Source organism: Lagopus leucura, unplaced genomic scaffold, assembly GCF_019238085.1.
Source record: "Lagopus leucura isolate 7727_CA_CO unplaced genomic scaffold, USGS_WTPT01 Super-Scaffold_100157, whole genome shotgun sequence".
In the NCBI taxonomy this organism is placed as follows: domain Eukaryota; kingdom Metazoa; phylum Chordata; class Aves; order Galliformes; family Phasianidae; genus Lagopus; species Lagopus leucura.
The window spans coordinates 10,889,595-10,915,356 of NW_024962334.1; the positions used below are offsets into that span (position 1 = coordinate 10,889,595).

At 42.0% G+C, this 25,762-nt stretch overlaps 1 protein-coding gene across 1 annotated transcript in view; it reads left to right on the top strand.

Moving 5' to 3' along the window:
- The first annotated feature begins 9,796 nt into the window (after positions 1-9,796).
- ABHD5 (abhydrolase domain containing 5, lysophosphatidic acid acyltransferase) overlaps positions 9,797-25,762 on the top strand; it is a 31,214-nt gene continuing 15,248 nt past the window's right edge. Inside the window, exon 1 of the mRNA XM_042889116.1 lies at positions 9,797-9,863. Coding sequence (XP_042745050.1) covers positions 9,832-9,863 — 32 coding nt within the window. The 5' untranslated portion in view covers positions 9,797-9,831. The remainder of the gene's footprint in view (positions 9,864-25,762) is intronic.

Below are 25,762 nucleotides of genomic sequence, written 5' to 3' on the forward strand. Positions count from 1 at the left end.
CCAAGAATCTGTGTTTAACTCAGATTTAGCGAGAGCGACAGGTGTCTGGGTACAGAGCATCTTTCTTAGTCCAGCCTGGGTGCAAGTGGGTGTATTTAAAGCTGTATGTGAGTCACAGCAATCCCACTGGTGTTGCATGTAAGGTCCTACATCTCATGGGAATCTAATCCAATATATTTACTGCAGTGCTGGGGTGGATGGAGTCTTCTGTCTTCTGCACAGGGCCACGCACTGGAGGTACACACCCTGACTGCACTGAGCTATGTGGCAAGACCCCACTCCCTCAAAGGTCACGTAACCTAGGCTAGCATACACAGTGGGATGGGCCAGCAGCGCTTCCAGAAAGACCTACATTCCTTGGCCGTTAGAGAAAGCCACTTCCTCACAGACAAACAAGACTGATGTCTCTGAGAGTAGAAGCAGTGCTATGCTACTAGCACATGTTCCCAGTGCTGCAGCAGGAAACTATGTGATAAAGGCTAATGCTGAGATGTGAAAGGATCCTTTCTTTAATCCACACCTGCAACAGTACCTACGATATCCCACTTAACTGTGACAGAACTTGCTTGCTCTTCTTGACATTCTGGAAATGCTGTGAAATACTGTGTGACTGTCAGCCCTCAGTTATGTTGTCACTAACACAAGTGAGAGTATCAAGCAGAGCTGGTCCTGTGTCCCAGCTGAACCAGCTTGTCTGAATTTAAATCCTTCCTCCAGACTGAGATTATTTCATGTGTCCACAAGTAGTCACTATAGCAGTGCAAGAGCACAAGTAGCACAAACAAGACACTCCCTACAGCATTTACAAATGACTGAGCTGAAAGGCTGCTTTTACTGGTGTGTAACAATTGTGTTTAGAGAGATGGCTATCCACATGACAGATAGGCATGACCTGCTGTGTGTGTCTGGAAATGTAGATCTGTGCAACAACTAGTAGAACAGGCTGTTCTGGGCCCATCCTTTCTTAATATGGTTGTGTACTCTGAAACCATTGAGAACCGATCTGGTTTCAGAACTTTATTGGAATAGTTTGAAACCCACACTAACCTAGGCTTGAAACACACCAATATAAAATATTCAGGGCTCTGAAACATTTCCAAAAAGCAGGAAAATTGCTAAGGGCAGAATTAGGGCAAGTAACGGCAATATTAAGATGATGTAATCAAAGAACCTCACACTGAAGGTAACAATCCACTTGGCAATGCTAATACAGTATGATACAAGATTCCAGGTATCAGCATCATCTCAATAGCAGAAAAACATCTTGTGAGTATTTTTAGCTTTTCCATATCTCTTGCTTGGGCAGCTACTAATAAAGTATAACCCTGAGTTATCCAATACCTTTTTTTCCTTAATATTTAGCAAAGTAATCAAACATGCATCCCTTCTCATCTGACATTTTTAAAGATGCAAAGGTGTGAGGTATTTTGCTTTTGACAGACAACAGCCATGCCTCAGTTAGTTAGATGGTCTTTCAGGAGGACTCACAGAATCACAGAATCACAGAACTGTAGGGGTTGGAAGGGACCTCCAGAGATCATCGAGTCCAACCCCCCTGCCAAAGCAGGTTCCCTACACCAGGCATGGGGAATTCCCACTCTACTCATGCTCTACTCCACATTTTTCAGAATGGTATAAGTAAAACTGCATATAGGAGTAAGAATACGTCTGCCCAAATTAAAATTCTATTATTATTATTATTATTATTATTATTATTACTGAAATGCTTACTTTATTCTTGTTATCTATTTTTACTAATCTAGAATTAAAACAAAAAGATAAATAGTACAGGATGCTCCAGGAATTAACTTGCAGCCACATCACAAATACAGAAAGGAAATTGAATTAAATATCTGTTTATCTATAGACATTGGTATTCCTACAAGCTATGTAGTGATTTGTCATTACTCAGTGTAATGGTGTCATTTTTTGCATCTGATTGTAAAGAAAAGCAAGACTACCAAACTGTTCAATACTGCACGGAATATACTGTATATAAAACCATAGAGATATTCCCAGCTCAGTTCTCTTTTTGTCAAAGGTGTTAGACAAAAAAAATACATTTAATAGCCTGAAAAAAAAGTATTAAATTACAATTCAATTGTATCATCCAAAGCATGGAAAAAAGCAAGATGAAACCTAGTGTCTCACTTAGAAGAGGAAAGTGTATCCAAGCAACAGCATCAAGACTCAAAAGAAATAGGTCACGTAAAGGGAAGCACTTAAATTTAGTAATCAAATGTATATTCAACAGCAAAGATAAATAAAGGTTAGTGAAATAACTTCAACGTCAAGAGAAATGAAAGAAACTAGAAGATGCCTGATCAGAACATTCTCTGAAACTGGAAGAGATCTGAAGCAAATGCACCGCTCTTGGAGGCAGCGGTGAAACTGAAAAAAAGCTTCAGGGCAATTCATTGAGTTAAATTTCTATGGAGCATAAAGTAAAACTGATTTTGGCCCAGTAATTTACTTTTGATCAGCTTTATTTCTGAAACTTGATTAGAGCTGAAGTCGGTCAGGTCTCTGTACACATGCGGGCGGAAGCCATGATGGGTGAAGATGTTGGTACAAGAGTACAATGTCAAAGCATTTACTAACATCACAGGGTCTCACAGACCACCATTAGGATCTGCTTTTGATCCAAATTAGGCTAATGATAAAACTCCTGTAGATTATGCAGAATCAAATCCTTAATTTAATAAAAAGACAAGATCTTCAGCATCCCACCTTGGACAAAGTCAGTTCAGCTGAAGAACTTGTTCACCAAAGAGGATCTTAGCCAGAGGTGTGAATGACAGCTAGCTGCTATGCGGCGCAGATGTGGTCACACCAAAGGCATAACTGTTCCACCAACAGGTTAGAAAAAATGAAAGCCTGTCCCTCCACTGAAAGTTCTTTTACAGAATGTGCCATTGAGTGCTCACGGATGGTATTTGTTGTAATAGCGGAGTTTCTGCCACCTCAGATGAACCAACTCTGCCATTCACAGAAGCTTCTCTTCTATCATCGAGCTGCAGGTTTTCCCACCCACAGGTAAGCTCTGAACTCCATGAGCGCTCCACACCCCGATCATGCAGCTGTGAGCTGGGAAATAGCTGAATTAGGACCTCAGATCATCCAGGAAAGCAAAAGGCTGCCTCCAGGAGTACCAGGGTCATTTGTCTAACTATTCCACCTGTCTCAAGACTCAGCAAGAGCAGTAGCCCAGCCTCTGCCTCTCACAGCACAAATTCTCACCATTCTGTTGGGAATGGGAAGCAGCAGCCCCAAAACCAACCCTCTACTGAAGTCCTGGGAGAAACACCAGTGGAAGAAACAGAGCTCTTTTCCCTTGGAAGTGTTTTCAACCAGGGGAGAAAGACATAAATGCCACATTGGTGGTGTCGTATACTGCTGCATTTTGAACATTAAGATTACAGAAATATGTATTTACTTTTTAGTATCACTTCATTCTGTAGATTTGTCATCTCTGGGAAATAGCCATTGACTTCGATCTGTGGACACTGCTGAAGATAATGAATGAAGAAGGATTTCCTAATCAGGCAAAACTTGTGTTTACCAGTAACTTACACAGTAAAAAACTACTGTCTGAGATCTAGACATGTTTGACAAGGCTGAGGTAGTCACTAAGATATCTGTTATGTAGGGTAGTGCTGTGGTTTGAATGTGAATGCAAAAGCTGAGTATTGTTTGGAAGGACAGTCAGTATTTGTGTGTTGCAATAAGCTAGCAAGCAAACAGAAAAAGTGGGAAAAGTAAAGCCATGGAGAAATATTTGTATGACACTGAGAGAAAGTCAAAATAACAGACTGTAAGGAAACAATCTTCCTCCCACTGTTTAATATCTCATCTTTTCTATAAAGTAGGACTTCCGTACATTCCTTGTGAATAGAGAACAGTGTCTCACAGATGCATCTGGGTTGTCTGTCACTGGGTTTCCTAATTACAAAAATATTTGCAAGTATGAATCTGGCCAATAACAGAGGCTACCATTGGGGAATATAGAAGTATTTTTAAACCATCTTTAAGCATTTACTCTTCTTGATAGCCTTACAAAAGTTATATTTCTAGTAGAAAAGCCAAACTTCAAGGAGGTAAGTATTGTCCATTCTACCAGTACTTCTATTTACTACCAGTTGGAATTAGTATAAATAAGAAATATTTCTTTTTACCTTATTGAATTTAATGTTTAGTTCTTAAAAAAAAAAATAGAGAGAGAGAGGGGGGGAGAGGACAAAGGAGAATAAAGAAGAATTTCCCTCAAAAGAAGAAAGAACTATGAAAAAACTGTAACCAAATATTTACTGGCTTTAAATACAGCTTTCAGTGCTTTCTTGACACATATAAAGCACAAGATTTTACTAGTTAAGGTAATTATTTTTTAGTCATGAATATACATAAATAACTGGAACTTGGCTGGAGAAATACCAGTTTTTATGAATCTGGTTGAAAACATTAGGCATTTATTATTTTCTTTCAAGAGCAGAAAAGTATTAAAAATAATGATTTCAAAAACAAAAAAGTTGTATGAAGTTATTTCTCAAGAGTAATGACTGGAAATTCTCAGGTTCAGAGATTGCCACATATGAAGTACAATACCCACAAGATAGTTCCTCTCTTTACCAAAGGCAGATGTTCGGAGATTGTTGACCAATCACGTATTACAACATAAGGCTTACGTTTACAATGAAAAATGTACCTTTATGTAAAGAGAGAACTCCAAAACATTGCACAAGTTTTTATTTACAACCAGGAAGGTTAAGATGAGATCAGGATTACAACAGAGAAGCTACACTGTTTTCACAGGTAACATTTTAACCAGGAAGGGAATCCTGATAGAGATTTTAGGGGGCTGAAACCTTCCGCATATTATCAACTGGAGTGGAATGGACTCCAGAACACATGATGGGATGATGAGAGGCACCAGGACAGGACTCCTATCCATGCCAGTCCACTCTGCCACTTCAGCTGGCCTTGATTAAAAACATTGAAAACAATGGAAACATCGGGCTAATTGGTCCTCAGAAAACCATGTTCTTAGTCTCCCTGCCCCCAGGCAGTCCCACTACACCTATGAAATTTCTATTTATAGAGAATATGATATGTAAGTAGCCTGTTCTTAAAACCCCAATGTCAGATTCTGACTGTATTTCTAGAAGTCTTTATTTCCAGCACCTATTCCCTTGAAGAACATTAGTTCTAATGTTTAACCTAAAGTAACTTGGGTGTGATTCCAATTGAACAAGTTATTCCCATGTTGGCATAAATTCTTACTTATCTGTGGACTGTCATCATTTCTCCTACTCATTCAGATTTTCCTGTAGGCTCCTTTACATTCTGTCTGTTCTCATCTAGACATTCTTCAGGTGGTCCACATCCTTCTTGACATGCAACATTCAAAACTGGCTTTACAACTGCTTAACAAAGCAGAATTACTTGCCAAGTCTTGCAAACTCTAATCCATATAATACATCCCAGCAGGATGCTTGACTTTTTTTTGCAACAAGCCCTTGTTGACTCATACACAGCTTGTGACCACTCAAAGCCAGAGTTTCTATTGTACTGAACTGCTACCTAACCAGTTTCCCCTACAGCTGATTATTCCTGTCTAGGTCTACAGCTGTTTCACTTGAATAGCTTCCCTTATTTTTTTTCATATTTCTAATTGAAACTCATTTTGTATTTTGTCTCTGTCCTCCAACATACTTAATCCTTTCCTGCCTGATACATTTGTGACTCCAATAAGCGTTTTCACTTTTATAAACACCCATCGGGTCATTAATGACTGGCACCAGGTGCTGAATCTGTGCAATCCCATTTGATGTACGCATTGCCAGTTTGGTAGAGCACCATCCTGTTACTCTGGTTTTCCAACAAGCTTTGTGAGTACTTAATTGTAGATCAATGTAGAACACATTCTATTAATTTGCTTAAGTGAATCAAATTAAAATGTACATGAAAATCAAGATATAGTACATTTGTAGCTCTTCTCTATCCACTGAATTGGTCATTCTGTTATAAAGGCAATTAGATGTTTGAGACATAACTTCTTGCTGACAGTTATTCTCATTTTTCAACAATGCACAAGCATATTCATTTCACTGTTTTTCTAAGAATTGAAATTTATTGTATTGAACCACTATTTCATATTTCTTCTTTTCTCTCCACCCTTCCCTTCACCGTGCTTGTCACTCTATAGCCTCCCTCTTTCCTACCAAAAAAAACACAAATTCTCAAATATATTGATTATTGACACTGAGATTCTGTCAGCAAAATCTTTAAATACTCTAGCATGAAATTAAAGAGGGATGTGAGGTCAATTTGAAATTACCTGAGTTGAGTAAGTGCTCTATTCTTTTCTTAGCTGAGGCTAAAACCCAACTTCTCTTGTTATTGCATCAGGTTCCTAATTTCACTGAGCTCTAGGAGGTACTGCCCTTCTGACACCTTTAGTTTTCTCGCTTTCCAGTTGAAGAACCGCATCTACCTCAAACAGTCAATATATTTCTAGACTCATTCTTTTTTATTAGCCTGCTAGTTGCATTTCATTTTATGTTTTTTGTTTTTGTTCTACATCAGTTATACTTTTATTCTCAGCTTCAGTATCATAACTTATTTTTTCTTGCCCAACTCATTTCTTTCTTAGGTTTGAGCAATTTAGCCAAGCTGGTTCCTTAACTACACTTTCTGCCTTTCCCTCATGATGAATACCAGTGTTTACCTTTAATATCATTCCTTTAAAGAACTGGAAGCTCCTGTGAATTCACTCTTCCTTTTACCTGTTATACAAGCTTTTTAGGGGACTCCTAGCATCCAGTTCTACAAGTTTGTTTTTACTCTTCATTTTGGTCCTACAGACCACTAAATCTGCTGTTTCATAGACAGTCTCATTTAACGTGCACCCTGACCTTTCCAGCTAGCTGCTAGTAGGTGGTTTTAATCAGCCTCCTTGCTAGGTACGGACATTTCCAGAAGCCCTGAAGGGCTCCAGCTTGTGTGGTTATGTAGGTATTCATATTCACAGATGAGGAAGACAAAACAAGGTTATGGCACACGGAGACTGCCTAGATTACATGCCCTGTCTTATGCAGCTGAGAGTCTCAAGGTGTGCTCTGAGAGTTAGCACACACGACCCATGAAAACAAAATCACAGAACCCTTAGAAGCAGCACCTTTCCACCCACCTGAAAACAGAAGATTTTGTGTCTTCCCAGCCACTCCTCTATCCAGGAGGAAATTTCAGGGTAATCACATGTGAGTCATACACAATGGAACAGGCAAGTACAAGGTGGAAGTTCTGGCTAGCAACACTCGCTTGTCATGGTCTCAGCTCTTGCTGGTAGTGATACATAATAACAAAGACATATCACCCACCTCTGCAGTACATTTGCTTCTTGGAGCACTTTTTTATGGCCTTCCCAGAGGTGACTTTTCTCACAGTTATACAACTTCCTACTTCAACTGCTGTGGGTGTGTTTCTAAATTGTGCAGGAGAGGCTCTGGAAGTAAATGTATCTCCTGGGCTACCTGGAATGCAAGGTCCAAAATTTCAGCTGGAAGTCATGCCTGACCTAAAACATGGAGAACATGTGGAATAGACAATTGGAGAGGAAGAACCCGTGACTGCAAGGGCTTGCAGGGGCTTTATGAAAGTAAATTACATGTTTTTTGAAGCACCACAAGGATGCATCTGGTGTGAACGCTGCCATCTTACTTGTTGCTTGCTTGCAAATCAGAACAGGCGCTGTATATGATGTTCCTTTTATCAAGCTGCTGTTTTTATCTCTTTCATATAAAAAACACTCATAAGCGAACTTTTCCCCTTCAGTGCGTACATATTTGACATGGTCAGCCATCCTTATGGCTTTTGATCAGACAGATTTTAGCAAGTTGTCTGTGTTGTTTGGAAAAGAAAGATACTAAGTAGGTCATCATGCAAAAATGTGGATGATAAACACTTGTGCTCTATTTTCATGTTTCATTGTCACTCAGCTTTAGCTGAGAAGCAGCTACTTATGTTGGATCAAAAGTAGGACTGCAAGTGTAGAACTTACAAAAGAGAGTTCCAAGTATTTGAAATATATTGACATAGAAAATAATACAGCTCCAAATTTTAAATAACAAAGAATAATGATAGTTACTGCGACCTGATGTCTAATAGGAATGGTCTCAAAAAAACCTGAGGTAAAGACAAAGCAAGATGACTTTGACACTAAGACTTCTGTTATGTCATCTGGAGTCTTTGTTTAGCATAGACATTGATTTTTCATCTCAGTGCAGGGCAAGGAGAATCTGGGAGGTCAGATGGATTGCTTTTCTTGTCTCAGCTAAGAGAACTTGTGTTTTCCTTTTATGTTAGCAGGAAAAGACATTTGCTATAAAAAGGAGAAAAAAAAGAAGCTGTAGGGATAGCAAGGGAAGCAGGCGTGTGTTGCTTATACATATACATAAAATTATTTTATCATTATGAAAGAGGGAAATTTTTCAATTTAACCTCACCTATGTTAGATGATGGGATTAGATTTTGGGGGAAATTCTTCACTCAGAGGGCAGTGAGACCCTGGCACAGCTGCCCAGAGAGGCTGTGGTGCCCCATCCCTGGAGGCACTCAAGGCAGGGTTGGATGGGGCCCTGGGCAGCTGAGCTGTTGGGTGGCAGCCCTGCCCATGGCTGGGGGTTGGGCCTGGGTGGGCTTTCAGGTCCCTTCCAACCCAAACCATTCTGTGATTCTATGATTCTAGGAAATGTTTGCTTGTAGTACATGCATGTACCATGCTTAAATGTGACCGATGAGATTTCAATGTGTCATTCCCTTGAAATGAAGAATTGTAGCATTCAGGGCTGTTGTTTCAAGCTGTTTCCAAATTCCAGAGAGCATAACTGCAAATGTTCACCAGCGATCATATACTTCTGCATCCAGAGGTATTCGTATTTTCAGTAAATACAACATTTCAGAGAAACAATAACAATAATAAACAAAAACTCTCCAGAGAAATGTTTGATTACCAAAGCACTGTGACACAGCTAAGCAAACTTTAGCGGAGATTACGAAACCTTAACAATCACTGTTGTTAAAACTGCAGAATGGTTTTAGCCGGGAATAATCTCAACTATTACCGAATTGCCATTGCAACTTTGATCAAAGGATTCCAGACACCAAACAGTGCACTACTCAATCTTCCATCCGTCCTTCTGACATGTCTGAGGTCCGCTGCAAAGTTCGGTAAGCCCACTTCAGAACGCCTCGCAGCGCGGCTCGGGGTTCAGCGGGCGCACGGCGCGCACAGCTGGACAGCAGCGCGCAGCCCTTCCGCCCCGCAGCCTCGTGCCCGTAGGCGTGGCCGCGTTAAGTCCTTCAAAACACTCGAAAAGGAGAATCGCAAGGTGCGTTCTGTGCCTTTTCTTCTTGGCTGTTTGAGAGGCGTCCCGAGCTCCTAAGTTGCTTCTTGTACGTGCAAACAAGCACAAATGACCGACTCGAAAATCCAGCGCTGATCTCTGTGGGCTGAGGTTTCTGTCTGTGGTTCGAAATGCTTGTGAGGACGGTCAGAACCTCTCCCCTGCCCACCCAAGGCTCTCTGCCCCTCGTTACACAGCCGGCGCTGTGCCGTGCGGGGACGCGAGCCCGCCAGGCGCGTCCCGGAGCGCCGCTCTAGCCGCTGGCGTCGCCCCGCTCTATGGTATGGGCGGTGGCGATGACGCAAGGCGGCGACGGCGGCGGGAGGGGAGGCGGAGGAGGGAGGGGCCCGTGATGGCCGGTGCCGCCGCCGTCGCGCTGTCCGTCGCCGCGCTGCCGGCCGCCGCCCCGCTGCCAGCTCCTGCCGCCGCCATGGCCGAGGAGGAGGAGGCCCCCAGCGAAAGGTGAGCGGGCTGTGGGGGGGTCTGTAGGCGCCCGTACCTCTCCATGTATCGCTGCCGTCAGCTCCGCCTGCTCCCGGCGGACGCGTCTGCCGGCTTCCCGCCGCCGCGGCCCGTCCGTCCGCCTTCTGTCCGCCCGGGCGCGGTGCGGGCAGCCTGCCGCCGTGGGCTGCATGCCGTGTGAGCCTCGCTGCGAGGGAGCCGAGGGCACGGCTGGGAAAGCGCACAAAGCCGTGTGCTGGTCGGCTGCCTTTCCCTCGGAGCTGGACGGCCGGCTCAGCTCTCCGCGCCAACTCCTTTCGTTTCTCTGTCCCAACATACGCTCGAAGCAGAGTAACTGCCGCGCGTCGGCCTGCGCTGTGTTTGACATAGCTCTAATGCTGTGTGTCACTTCTGGCTCGCACCTCAGCGTGTTGCTGGATTACAGCCGCTGGTCAGCCCGCTGCCTGATGTGAAGTAGCCCCACACAACATCTGACGTTATGCGTGTCCACACGGCGTCTTTAGCTCCTTTGTACAAATGGTTCCATCATCGTCACCTCAGTGCCCTGCTCTGATTCTGGCCGTGTATTATTTACTGCTGTATGCGTTCTCGTTCCCTATGTCTGAATTATGTCTCTGTACCCTTCAGCTTCTAAGACAGAGCTGTTTTTGTACTCATCTATTGCCCCAAGTATATTTTCTTCACTCTTATTTCCTACTATAGAATATCCTATCTGTGTATCTGCTTTATTCACATAACATCTCTCTGCTGGTCTCTTACTCTGTTGTGGTTTTAGCCCCAGAATTACTTGAGCAGAATATGTCTAACTCTGCTGCAGTCACACAAGCACTGTATCCCCTCTATCAGATGTGTAGGTGTACTCTGTATCTAGTTTTTATACAAAATTTTAATAATTCTCCATTTTTCAAATATCAGATGTTGTATCTCATTGGCAATTGTGTGAAATGTCTGACCCCCTCGTCCCCCAAAACTCATTTACTGCTTTTTCTTTTCTCTCTCCCGTTTTGTTGTTGTTGTTTGTTTGTTTTTGTTTGTTTTTTTGTTTTTTTTTTTTTTGTTTTTTTTAGGGATTCTGCTTAAAATTCCTTTACAACTTGCTTGACAATTTTGCTGTGCATTCATGACTTCATATCCAGGATGTTGTGGTTGCACGTTGTCATGTTACATGTCTATTCTATCACTCTTCCAGACTATCTGCATTCTCTGCCTGGTCCTCTGTTTAGCCTTTTTTCTAGCCTCGGGATTTGATATTTCACCCTAGATGATTTGCCACTTTGGGCAGAGCAGAACTGGACTATGTGTATTTTCCAAACTCCCTGTTATGCCTTTGCAACCATATGCACAATGCTCTCTTGTCAAGCATGATCTTCAAAGCTTTCTCTTTTCAGCACTGTGCAGTTTGATCTAGTCTGTAACTCTGCTATTTCTTCCTTTCCTCAAACTTAAAATAGCTTTGTCTTTAATAACACAGATTTTTTTATGTATACCTTCTGCATCGTCACTCATCTGAGACCTCAGTTCCCTCCTTTGTTCTGTGTTCTTCCTTATCCATTCACATTCATAAAATACACCTCACTTGTAAAGCCTCTTGTTGATGATTTACAGGTTTTCTGAGTAAGAGCCTTAAAATAGCTCTGCCCCAACTTGTTGTGTTTATATGTTCACTTGGCACGTTAGCCTGAGCTGTATTAGCTGCCTGGTACGATCACACCAAGTGCTGAGTGCTGCTAAGGGAGTGCCGAGCGCCCCGAACTGCATTAAGCTGCTGGGGTTGCCGGAATGTAACATGGCATGATCTGGAGGTGGGGTACATCACAGGCTGCATTTTCAGAGAGGATTTTGACAAGTTTTGACAAGCTTTACTCAGGAGGATAGCTTTTAAGAGGACTTGATTGTGGAGTCTTTCAGAGTAAGCTCCCAATTCAGTGAAGATTTCTGAGTCTTCTAGGACTTCTCAGAACAAAATCTAATGTTTGTTTTGCACGAATTCAGAAAATACATTAGCTGTGATGGAATGTTAGCACTCTGGGTTGTTAAGACTCTTATTGGCCTGTTCTCAGTTATAGCCAAAATTAGCATTTCTGCTACTTCTCAAGTTGAGCAAAACTTTGTATCTGGAGGAAAGTTGTAAGTGATTGAAATACGTTGAATACTTTTGAATTTGAGGCTTTGTAGCAGTGAGAGGAAGGCTTACTGTATGTATTAAAACCCTAAATAATAAATAGGAAGTTTATTTTATCTGCTTGGAAAAAAAGTATGACTCACCACATCATGCAGTGTGCTCTGTTCGTTGAAATCTAGTAACTGCCTAAGTGTGGTGAAGGCAGAATAGCAGTGACTCGGTTGCTTTACTTGACGTTGTCCTAAGGAAGAATGAGAAGTTTAATGAAAGAAATGTTTTGCCCTCCACTGCAGAAGTGATGGCTTGTTAACATGTCACTTTCTCACAATGCTTGAACTTGTTCACAACCTTGAGCCTCCTTTGTGTAAGTAGCAGAAGCAGAGTCCTACCTGTGAGGCACAGCTACAGTAATTCTTCTGCTACTATTGAGAGCTCACACTGAATTTGGCAGGACTGCTTATAGCTGATAACGTGACTGGTATTAGCAGCTATGAAATACATGTACATATCTGGAAATAAAACCCTGCACTGAATATCTTTTTCTCCCTCTGAGATGAGTGTAATAACTTTTTTTAAAACAAAGAATTCAGTGAAACATCAGTTTTCTTGTGTGTGGTATGTAGTCTCACAAAGAAGTAGCTTGGAAAAATATGTAAGAACTGTACACTGTAATTATTACTATAATACCAGTAATCACAATTAGTTTTTCATTATCATTCGAACTTGTTTGCATGTTGGTTCTTTGGGTATGTAATGTAAATGCAGAATTCTTTCTGTAGTTTTGAAATGAGCTGCTTGATGAAATAAAAGAGAATGATTTATTGGGTTTCCCAGAACTTATGCTTGATTCTAAGATGGCTCACAGTGGTATCATAGTAAAGCGTATGCTGGTTACATCATCTAGCTTTTAAATGCAGGTGGACAGCTGAAAGCTCTTTCTTCTTTCTTCCCTTGGTGAAAAGGGGCTCTTTCTAAAGGCCTGTCCCCCAGCAGGTCAGGGACCTACCGCCTCTGTCTTTACAGAGACAATGAAAATGTAAATGTGCGTGTGCGGGAAGAAGTGAAAGAATGGGTGCCTCCTCTTCTATGCTTTTGTCTTTTCAGTGATAGAGTGGTGTCTATCATAGCTTCAGTGCTTAGTGCCTTTTGCATTATATTTGTGTGCTCATCTCAAAGCGTGTGTGTGAGGTTTTCAGGTGTCCGTAAGATTGCTTGATTTCTTTTATCCTTGCATGAATTTGGGAAGGGAAAGTCTGTGGTTATCAGGAAGATCTCTCTTACAAAATGATCATGGCAGTGCGTGCCCTGTCCCCGCACGAGGAAGAATGTCCTCTCAGTGTCCCCTCCAGAAGCTTCATTAGCACATTATGGAATAGAACAAGCATGTTCTGCTTTTCCAGTCTAGCATATAGAAGTAGATGATTTGCTCCCCTCTTTTTACGCAGTACTGACTACTTTTTGGATTTTCTTGTTTAATGAAGAATCCTTGACTCATGTTTAGGACAGTCAGTTAAAGAATAATTTCTTTTCATTTTCTTAATTTTTTTTTTCATGTTGGTCCTCTTCAGTTCTGTGGGGTGTACTTACCGTTGTGGAGTGGATTTTCAGGTAGATGTGCTTGTACACTTACCTACCCCCTTTCAAGTGCCCTTAGCGTAGCAGGAAATGAGGTGATAGGTCTGCTGGCACACAGCTGCTGGAAAGCCACAATGTTGGCCAAGATCTTTGCATGAAGTTGAAGTAGCTTGCTTTCACAGTTTAACAAGGTTTAAATAGCACAGGTTGGACTCTGCACGGTAAGGATTATTTGCTCCACTCTTCCTGAAACTTGTTGTTACAAGAAAAGATGACACAAGTGCAGTCCAGAAATCTACAGGAGGTCTTTCCCCCTCTTTTTAAGCATCACTGCATTCTTTTAGTGGTTCCTTTCCAGTGGGAGCCACTGTTTCCCAATTGACAAAGTACAGCACTCAGTGTGGTTCCCACTGTCCTACCAGGCCTGACCACCGTCCCAGGATTAAGGTGTGTTATGTGTGCTTGATGCAGCCAGTACATGTACTGTTGATGTACTGTTACCAAAGATTGTACACTCTTAGTGACTTGCCTGGAGCTCCCTGTCATAGAACATCTCATTCTTCTTCAGTGATTATCGGATTGAGTCATCTGTTATGACAGAAATCCCTTATAAAAAATCTTACTATGTCTGTCAGTCATCTGGCTGCATTCCTTACTGCTGAGGAAGAGAATGGGAAGTGCTGGAAGAAAAATAGTAATTATACAGTAGCTTTTAATTTATGTTTAGGATATGACTGGCTGGGGGTCAAGCAGGTTGAAGGCTCAGCATTAGAAAGCCTGCTGCTAAGTGTGTGGAAAAAGGACAGACTTGCCAAGTGTCAAATGACAACTGTAGTGTAAGGGTTACCAGAGCGTTTTACCAAAGATTACAGTACCTGTCATTGAGCAGAGCTATAGTCTGGTGGAAATGAAAGTGGGGCCGCAACTCCAGATCTGTGAGCAGCTGTGGAGCTGCTGCTGGATTGACTGTCATAATGATTACTGTGGATCTTTGTCTGACGCAAACTTTTGCCAGGATTACAAAGATTTGGCTATACTCTAAGCTTTTCAGAGCCTGATAGAAGACTGGTGCGAGTTGGATTATTTTATTTGGATTGATTGGGCTTGCCTTATAAGCCTCAGTAGAAACTTCCCCTTTGAAAAGAGCTGTGTCTGCATCAGGAGGATCTCCGCAGTCTGCACATTTTCTGAATATTAATAAGAGAATTGGAACTTTCATGGTTGATAAATTATTAAAGAAGCTCCTTTTTTTTCTTCTCATATTTGTCTTTTATTAAAATTGTTTGTTGAGGAATTTTGAATTGTCTTGTTTTGTAACTTTTGAGTATTTTCTTGCAACTCTGGTCTTTCAGAATAGGCTTTTCTCCTTAATTTGTATAGGCCGCCAGAGAGAAGAGGGCATGGGAGGAAAGGTGAGTGTCTCAGTTTATGCTGGCACTGAAAGATCCAGATGAGAAGTTGAACAGCAAGGGAGAGGTCACTGGAGAAGAGAGATTTGTGAGTCAGGGAAGCTGTGTAATGAAATGAGGTCACTCTGGAATAAGGTTAAGAGGGTAAAAGAGGAGGGTTTTAAGGGTAAAACCTTGAATGACACTAAGAAATATGGTGAGGAATGGTGGAGTAGGAAATTGCTCTGAATGCATTGCAGTTGAAAACTCAGGGTCATACGAGACTACGGAAAATAAAGGAAAATGGAGCTCCTGAAATGTTTACTGTAATAAAAAAAAAAAATGCAGAAGGATCCATGACCATTGAGAAAGTCCAGTCATATGTTGAAGTGAGAAGGAGAAAGGTATTGCAATGAGGAAGGAAAAAAGAAATGGGGTCAGTCATGCTAGCAGGCTGTTGCAGAAGTTTCTTTCTTGATTATGTTTAGTATGTTATACTGAACATAAAGGCTTATCAATTATATCATAGCTGTCCATAAAAGGACACTTGATGCAGTGGCTTTTTACATTTACCTTCCTAGCTCTTTCTAAAGTTACTTACATATGTATTTTTTGGACATCTGAAGTGTTTGCAGTGTGGCACATATACAAAAGGTTCTTTCAGTTTCAGGAGGAAGGGAGGGATCGTGCACTTCTAAGAGCTGTCTAAACAGGTAGCCTGAGATGTTGAATACCAGTTCTTGGAATTTGACATAGGGAACTCATGCCCTGGAGGTGGCTGTGGTAAAGGAGCACAATGTAAAAGCTGTTTTAATGGTGTGCAATGAAACAATCCATCTTCAGTGTGCGCTTGCATTCAAGTGGAGATGGGCAGTGGTGTGAGTGTGGTTTGTGTGTGGTGTGTTTGGAGGGAAGTAATCGTGTGCTTTAGGTAGTCTTATATGTATGTTTTTTTATGTGGCTCTTTATGGAAAAAGAATCATACCCATGTCCTGTTTAAGTTGTTATATAAGTTGTGCATATAAGCAGAAGATAAGCTGGATAGAGTGTGGGTGGGCAGTGGTGCAGATTTATGAGGTGCTTGTTATGTACAGATCTTGTTACTACTCTGTTTCCAACTCAGGGACAGACTGAAATGCAGACATCTGACACAAGAAGTATTAGAAAGCTGACCAGTAAGGTTTAAATAATATTTAAATGTTGAGGTTATGCAATGTCTGAAGGGCAGCAAGAGTGCATCAGTAGGTGGGTGAAAAAAATGGAAGTAGCAGAAAGTTATGTAATATTTGAAGAATGTCAAGAGAAAAAAAAAATCATTTTCTTTATTTCAATTATACATTTATGCCCAAATTCTTCATGCAATGTGCCTTACAATGTTTGTGAAAACAGCTGACAGCTGTGTCATTGCCACATCCTGTCAGATGTGAACCTGCTGTGGAGGAGGAAGAGAGGTGTAGGTCCTCACTAGCAGCAGAGCTGTGTTGCACACATGATCTTTGTCACCAGGTGTAGCATCTTTCCTGCAGCCAGCAAGGTTACATGTGCCTGAGGTACAGCCTGAATGCTCAAGCGTGTTTAAACATCCTGGTCAACTTCAGCATCACCAAAATAGCCAGAAAATGCTCATTGTTTATCATTTTACCTTATCTACATTCTCAGGTTAATTCTGGTAATCGGTAGTCCTGTGTAGTACTGCTGATATAAATAGAGACAATAATAACATTTGCTTCTGTATTTCTACACTAATTTTGATATTGGCTGTTCTGGACACAGAGTTCAAGTTGCAGTCAGTGCAAGAGGAATGCATTGTTTTTCCCTCTGACCTAATGTGGCAAGATTTTGCAATACCCTACCATGAGCTGTTTGTTGAAACAGAGCTGGGATACATTACATTTCCTAGAAATATTCTGCAGAGCTTCTCAAAGCATTTTATTTTAATAATACTGATGTATCCAAGAATTTCACAACATGGGATTGCATGGCGTGTCTTTGGCTCGATGTTCATCTAAACAGAATTCATGTGCAGGCTTGTGTCATCTGAAGGGAAAAAGTGCTTTCCTTTTCACTCACAGCGCTTCAGTACTTTTTTATTTTTTTTGGTCACATCATGAAAGTGGTAAGCAGACATTTGTTAAAGAGTTTGATACTTTGTTCCCGTGCCACATCCTAATTCTTACCTCTCAGTCTTGTATGCAGTATGCACCTCAAGGTCTTTCTCCAGCTTGAATTTAACCTAGCTGCTGGTGTGAAAAGGAATAAGAAACTCTTTTATAAATACATTAACAGTAAGAGGAGGACAAAGGAGAATATCCACTCTTTGCTGGATGAGGCTGGGAATGTGACCGCTGAGGATAAGGAAAAGGCGGAGGTTCTGAATGCCTTCTTTACGTCTGTCTTTAAAAGTCAGACCAGTTATCCTCAGGATACCCCTCTCTCTGACCTGGTAATCTCGGCCGGGGAGCACACTAACCCCCCTGTGATTCTGAAAGAAACAATCAGAGACCTACTGCTCCAGCTGGACTGTCACAAGTCGATGGGGCCAGATGGGATCCACCCGAGAGTGCTGAGGGAACTGGCGGAGGTGATAGCCGAGCCGCTTTCCATCATCTGTCAGCGCTCCTTGTTGACTGGTGAGGTCCCAGAAGACTGGAGGCTTGCCAATGTGACTCCCATTTATAAGAAAGGTCGTAAGGAGGATCCGGGGAACTACAGGCCTGTCAGCCTGACCTCGGTGCCAGGGAAGGTTATGGAGCAGATCGTCTTGAGGGAGATCATGCGGCATGTGCAGGGTGACCGGGGGATCAGGCCTAGCCAGCATGGGTTCATGAAGGGCAGGTCCTGTTTGACCAACCTGATCTCCTTCTATGATCTAGTGACCCATCTGGTGGATGAAGGAAAGGCTGTTGATGTGGTCTACCTAGACTTCAGCAAAGCCTTTGACACTGTCTCCCACAGCATTCTCCTGCAGAAGCTGGCAGCCAGAGGCTTGGATGGGTACACTCTTGGCTGGGTAAGGAGCTGGCTGGAGGGCCGGGCACAGAGAGTGGTGGTGAATGGAGTTAAATCCAGCTGGCGACCGGTCGTGAGTGGTGTTCCCCAGGGGTCGGTGCTGGGGCCTGTCCTCTTCAATATCTTTATTGATGACCTGGATGAGGGCATCGAGTGCACCCTCAGTAAATTCGCAGATGACACCAAATTGGCTGGAAGTGTGGATCTGCCTGGGGGTAGCGAGGCCCTACAGAGGGATCTGGACAGGCTGGAGAGCTGGGCTGGAGCCAATGGGATGAGTTTCAACAAGGCCAAATGCCGGGTCCTGCACTTCGGCCACAACAACCCCAGGCGACGCTACAGGCTTGGGGCGGTGTGGCTGGAGGACTGCGTAGAGGAAGTGGACCTGGGGGTATTGATTGATGCTCGGCTGAACATGAGCCGACAGTGTGCCCAGGTGGCCAAGAAGGCCAATGGCATCCTGGCTTGCATCAGAAACAGTGTTGCAAGCAGGAGCAGAGAGGTGATTGTTCCCCTATATTCAGCACTCGTGAGGCCGCACCTGGAGTACTGTGTCCAGTTTTGGGCCCCTCACTGCAAGAAAGATATTGAGGCCCTGGAACGTGTTCAAAGAAGGGCAACAAAGCTGGTGAGGGGTCTGGAACACAGGCCATATGAGGAGAGGCTGAAGGAGCTGGGAATGTTCAGCCTGGAGAAGAGGAGGCTCAGGGGAGACCTTATTGCTCTCTATAACTTCCTGAAGGGAGGTTGTAGTGAGCTGGGGGTCGGCCTCTTCTCTCGTGTCATTAGTGATAGGACCAGGGGGAATGGTTTCAAGCTACGGCAGAGGAGATTCAGGCTGGACATGAGGAAGTATTACTTTTCAGAAAGGGTGGTCAGGCACTGGAATGGACTGCCCAGGGAGGTGGTGGAATCACCGACCCTGGGGGTGTTCAAGGAAAGACTGGATGTTGCGTTGAGGGACATGGTTTAGTAGGAGCTATTGGGAATAGGTGAACGGTTGGACTGGGTGATCTTTTAGGTCTTTTCCAACCTTAGTGATTCTATGATTCTATGATTCTATGATTCTGAGGACTGCAGTATTCTTTGATCACGCTTTGCTTGGATTATGGGAAAAGAACAAACAAACAAACAAGAAAACCCCTGATGTTTGTCTGCAATTACCAGTACATAATTTTTGTCCTTGAAACACCTCGTTCAAATTGCTGTTATGGCCTCTGCATCTGACTTCTGCTTACATGCAGAAGGTCTGTCCCTTGCAAAGACAGTTACTGCACGCACACTGTGTATGTTTGATGGTTCTGCGTGTGTTCCTCTTGCTCAGAAAATGGAAGCACAGAGGGATGTGCTGTATGCACTGTCGGGGCAGGAAGGAAAGGCTGCATGAAAGGTTCCTTGTTGGTTACACAATTAAAGGTCTCCTGAAGTCAGATCTCCAGTGTTGTTCCAAAGACATCCCTGCCCAGTTAAGTCCAGACTGACTGAGGTCATATTGCACTGTCTGTCCACGGCCTCTCTGACCTTAAAGCTTGCCATCCTCTGCCTCACCTGACCAAGGCCTTTTTTTCCCACCCTATTAGTGCACAGGTCTGCTGGTTAACTGCTTCACTTCTCCAACAGCTGGCTCTCTGTAATTATTTGGCTTAAAACAGTTTGTCAATCATAGTTTCTTTTCAAGCATCACATTGTTGGATGAAATTGGGGAATGCTAATAAGTGACCTGCTGGCAACAGCAGTGGGGCAAGATTCAGGCCTCAGGTCTCCCAGTTCACTTCATTACAACCCCAGCAGGAATAAAAATGCAGAAGTAGGTGCTTCTCAGAGATGGGCTGACGCCGGGGTGTGTCAGTGTGTTTTGTCTTTCCCATTTTAGAAACTGGCTCTTGTCTTAACAGATTGGCACCGGAGATAAACTTTTCCTAGGTAAAGTTAACTGCAGTTAAAGTCTAATGCATATTTATTTACTACATCTTGTTCTCAGTTTCATGCAGAGCGTGTTGCTTTCACATGATAAGCGTAGTTTCCCATTTCCTATTTTTTTCCAATTTTAATTGGGAAACTGGAGTTCTTTTTTATGATAATACATAATACTTTATCTTCAATTAAATGTGCTCTTCTTTATAGTTTTTACTTCATACGTAGTAAAATGTCTCAGTTACATTTTTATACATCCTTTGAACAGAAGGAACATTTATTTTGGTCTTTAGTAATATGTATCTGTTTTGCTTCTTACTTCCCTACTTTTAGCTTTTCTCTATCCCAGCTGTCCTCCTTGTAGCAAGATTTAAGCTCTGCCTTAACTACTACCATGGTTGCTTCTGTAATATTCCTGGATTTTAAATGATCACTGTTGAAATGCTAAAGGAGACTGCTGGCTCATCTGAAACTATGCAGGAGAACTAATTGGAACCTGCTCACAGATGTAAATCCACAATCATTAGAGACATCCTAATTCCAGTGGTGGTGCCTGATGCATTTTGCATTTCATATTCAGTATCAGTCATTTAGTGTTATGTTACCACATTTGATTCTGAGACACACAGTTCCAATAAATAATAATTCTAAAACTTTCTTGAGTTGAAAAGAATTGCTAGTTCTGTTTCTTCTCGTTTACTTTTCAATTTACTGGGGTTTTAAAAACAGGTTTTCCTGTTCACACACCAGTTAGATTTATTACATTCTTCACCAATGTTTTTTTGTTTTGTTTTTTGTTTTGTTGAACATTCTGCATCCAAGGAAACTTCTTCTAGGAGTAAACAGAGAAGAAGATGGGGCTTGGATATAATGAATGTATGAGAGAAAGAAAATTTCTGTACTTCAAATAGGATTTTTTTTTTTAAATGCAATTGCAGCATTGCCAGTGATAATAAAGAAGCATTAATTTTTGCTACAGTCGTATAAACAGCACTCAGTATTCTGGTGTTGCAAGGCATTAAATTAACAAAATGAGGAAGTGGAGTGTGTTATAATTTAACACTTAGACATAAATTAGCCAGATGTCAACCTGCTACTTCTCCCTGATAGTTTGACACAAGTTCCTATTTGATTGTGTCATCTTTGACTGTTTCTTTTGCTTCGAGTTGTTTCAAGTTTTATCTGTTAGCTTTATTTTAGTATCCAAAACCAGAATATGCTCTGAAAACTTGGTGGTGATGATGGAAGAAGCCACATCCTACTCACCTCTTAGATTTTATAATAATTGCTGATGCTGAGGAAAATGCAGAAAATTTTCAGCAGACTTATTCCTGCTGCTCCTCAAAAAAAAAAAAAAAAAAGAAATAAAATGGGTCTCTTGGTATTTTCACTAAAGCACCTGTATGATCTCCACTACAGTGTATTCTTAGAGTACTTTGGTGAAAGACTATTTTAAATTGACACTCTACCCTAAATTTGATACATTGATCTCTGTCCCTGTTGTGATTATTGGTAGCTGCTTTTCACTCCTGTTTTGCCCATTTGTAGTATTTGAATAGAATCGTACACTGAGTGATTTGGGTTGGAGGGGACCTTTAGGATCATCTCTTTCCAACCCCCCTGCTATAGGCAGGGACACCTCCCTCTAGAGCAGGCTGCTCACAGCCCCATCCAGCCTGGCCTCGAGTGTTTCCAGGGAGGGGGCATCCTCAGCCTCACTGAGCAAATTGTTCCTCACAGTAAAGAATTTATTCCTAGTATCTATTCTGAATATGTTTTCTTCCAGTTTAAAGCCATTTCCACTCCTCCTGTTGCCACATGCCCTTATATAAGTCCTTCCCCAGCTTTCCTGTACACCCCCTTCAGGTACAGGAAGAGCCCCAGCTCTCTCAGCCTGTCCTCGTAGGAGAAGTGCACCAGCCCTCTGCTCATCTTCTTGGCCCTCTTCTGAATCCACTCCAACAGCTCCATGTCCTTCTTGTGTTGGGAGCCCCAGAACTGAATGCTTCAGCTGAGGTTTCACGAGGGTGGAACAGAGGGACGGAATCACCTCCCTCGACCTGCTGGTCACACTTCTCTTGATGCAGACCAGGATACGGTTGGCCTTCTGGGCTGCAAGCAGACATTGCCAGCTCATGTTGAGTCTTTGAGTTATGGCCACAAGTTGTATCAGAGGAGGTTTAGATTAAACATAAGGAAGAACTATTTCTCTCAGAGCGTGGTCAGGCGCTGGAATGGCTGCCCAGGGAGGTGGTGGAGTCGCCATCCCTGGCAGTGTTCAAGAGGCATCTAGATGATGTGCTGCCTGATGTGGTTTAGTGCTAGTGGTGGCAATGATGATGAGGAGATGGTTGGACAGGTTGATCTTATAGGTTGTTTCCAACCTTGTGATTCTATGATTCTATGATTCTTTCATGATCCAACATTCCCAAATCCTTCTCCTGAGGGCTGCTCTCAAGCTAGTCTCTGCCCAGCCTGTATTTGTGCTTGGAATTGCTCTGACCCAGGTGCAGGACCTTGCGCTTGGCCTCATAGAACTTCTCGAGGTTGGCTTGGGCCCACCTCTTGGCTCTGTCTAGGGCTCTTTAGTGTGTAGCATTTCAAAGGGCTGGGTGAGTTGCTTTTCTATGCAGTTTAAAATGATATTGAAAACAGAACAGTAGTGTTGCTCCTTTCTTTTAATTGTCGATGGTCTTTGACCATTGCTTGTGAATTAATGATAAGTATGTAGGATTTGTTCTAGTAAAACACGAGCGCTATGACCTCAATTCAAGACAGTACTTACATACATGGCTAGTTCTATTGAAGTACAGTATTTCAATGTGAGGAAGTTACTTGAGAAACGTAGAGGAGTGCTGGTGCTTATTATATCTAGATGTGAAAAGAGAATTGCAGTTCTAAATTCCTTTGCTAGCACAGTACTTCAAAAATACTTTGTGCAGAAGCAAGGAGGCAGTTAGAGTGATTTTACCACTAGTTTACTCTTGTTTTTCTGTTACAGTTCTTTTAATTTGGAACTAGCTCAAATCAACTGATGTTCGTAACAAGCATGCTGGCAGGATGGCATGAAAATCAAATGCTGTTCCTCTTGATGTTAGGCAGAAACAGTACAGCAAATTGTCTGCATGCATTTGATGTTGTTTTCTTCCGTATAAATAGCTGGAATTACTTCTAAGAGTCGGGAGAGGAGAGGGTTAGGGGTTTTGAAAGATCAGCTTGAATCTAATAAGCTTTAAGGGTAAAGCTTGAAATAATTTACAGGGAGTTCACTCAGTGTTTCAGCCTTTTTAAGCTTTTGAGCTTGTTCCATAGCTAAAAACCTTGGTTCACAACATTGTCTGCAGAAAATCTATTAAAAATACTAAATATGTTCATTTGTTGTAAGACAAAAATAGATATGCACTCTGCTCTGGCATTTGGTTACATTCCCTTGATCCTTTGTGAATTGTTGTGTAATTGTTGTAAATGCTGAGCCCTGACTCTTTTTCCTGGTGGAATTTTCAAGTCCAAATGATATTAATGACACAAAACTGTTCTCTACACTTCTGTTGCTGATATATATTTCAGTGCCTGTTTTCTGATTAGTACCAGGTGCTCTAATTACCTTCCTAATTTCGAAATTGGTAGCAAGAAGTAGATTTTATATTCAAGACTGTTGAAAGATCTCTCAGTGGGTCAGTAATTTTTGACAAATCCTTTAGCAAATGGCATTGCTTAACTCTGATTTCATGGTGTTCTCTCACAGAATTTTATTTTCCCATTTTCAAATGTAGACTTCCAACAATGTTGCACTTGGGAAGAATGCCTCTCTTGAACGTTTTTAAGCTTAATACACCTAACTAACAGGAGTAGCTACATTACAAGGTTGAAAAGTGAGTGAGCTGTTTCTGTGTATATGTTCCGGATAATTTTGGACAACAATTGCTGGTACAGTCATTGAGTACCTTCCATATGGCAGAACTTCATTTTTGCAATCTGCCATAGAAACTAGGAGTCACGTAGACTCAGCTGTTTTTAGTGCACACCTCAACACAACAATACATGTTTACAGTCCTGCAGCATTAGTTAAGCTTACATGAGCTTTCTGAGGAATACACTGAATTTCTAACTGGATACAAATCCATCAGCAGTCTTGCATATGATTGGTTCTTACCAAGCTCAATAGACTTAATCTAGCTGACAGAATGATAACGTTTGAGCTGCCTATTTGCCACATTTGTCATCTGATTTGACCTGATCCGTGGAGGTGGATGGGTGGATCGCACTTACCGTGCCTCTGCCTCCACTTGATGCTCAGTTCTTATGAAAGTTCCCCTCAGGCAGTTTAAGCTGTGCTCTGACAGCAAGTACTTGATTCAAATTAACAGTCAAGAGAGAGAAAGAAGTATTATCCTTTATGCAATAGTTAAATGATTCTTTACTCCTTAGACTTCTGCAGGCAGTAATCATTACTTATTTTTAATATCCGTATCATTTCTTATTCTTGTACGCATAGAGTACGTTTTATAAATGAAAAATTGCCTCCTTTGCTATGACATGTTCTACCATCTGAATTCTAGTCCTATCAGCTTGGCCACACTTACATATAAGATTCACTCAGTCAAGGAGACTGTAGTTCACAGGTGACTCAGAAACTGCCTACACTGTACTTCTTCATTGACTGGGATAAGATTTTCACAGTTTTCTCAAATTAGAATTATCTTGTTTGAATGAACAGATTTTTCTACCTGTCTTCAAAAAACTGCAAGGTGAATGCTTTCATATCACAGAATCGTAGAGGTTGGAAGAGACCTGTTTTAGATCATGCAGTCCAACCCTCTGCCAAAGCAGGTTTCCTACAGTAAGTTGCACTGTAAAGTGTCCAGGTGGATTTTTAATATCTCCAGAGAAGGACACTTGACAAAATAGTGCACTGAGTTTGAACCAGGAAAAAGTAGTAGCATTCCTAATCGTTCCTTGTAAGGATTTTTAGGACTTGTGCCCATTTGTGCCAGCAGAGTTTGCCAGGTGTATTGTTTGTAGATAAGGAACTTTGGTCTGCCTTCTCCCATGAGCCTAGTGTATTTGTGAGCCTGCTGGGCCTTGTCTGTTTGGGAAGGCATTCCCTTGGACTGTATGCTTTGCTGGGCTCTGCTCAGTCTCATGTGTCTGGGAAAATGTCACATAACATCTCTGTGCACCTCAGTGAGGCCTTCACTGATTGTCTGATGGCCAGAGCGGCGTGAATGGGGCTGCCTAAAAAACAATCTGGCAAAATACATTTAAATCAGTCAATTTATAGCAGAGATAATGAATATCACGCCCTGTGAGGCAAAGCAGGATTGCTATTTATCTGTAAGTTACCTAACACTGAAAATTCAAGTTAGAAACATCTCCTTTGTCTTATGTAACTTCCATGGCAGACTCTTGTTCCAAGCAGTTCACAACCATCTGGGCCTTGCAGCAAAGTAGGAACATTTAATTCGTTAAGCAGGGTTTCTCTCTAATTAAACCAGATGGTGTGTTTTCCCATTGTTAGTTTTCCATTGCATAGCAAATAATGGTGTGGTGGGCTCTGTCTATTCATACAAATAAGCCAACAGCTGACCATCATGGGGCAGTTGAGTAATTTGATATGCAACTCCTGCTACATACAATTGCTGTAAAGTGATAGAAATGTGGGTTGACAGTTGCCAGATTTATTTCACACTTCTTGATGCAGAAAGCAAGTAAGCCCAGTGCATTTCATAACTCCTCAAAATACGAGATTCCTCTGTTGCATTTTCCTTCTTTATGAAGAAAGACAGAAAGGAGAGTGTCTGGAAAGTGGTAGGTGATGAGATCGAAGTGGAGTCTGCCTTCTCTGGCAGTAGTTAGCTTGCTTATTTTAAATGTGAAACTACAGCTGGAAT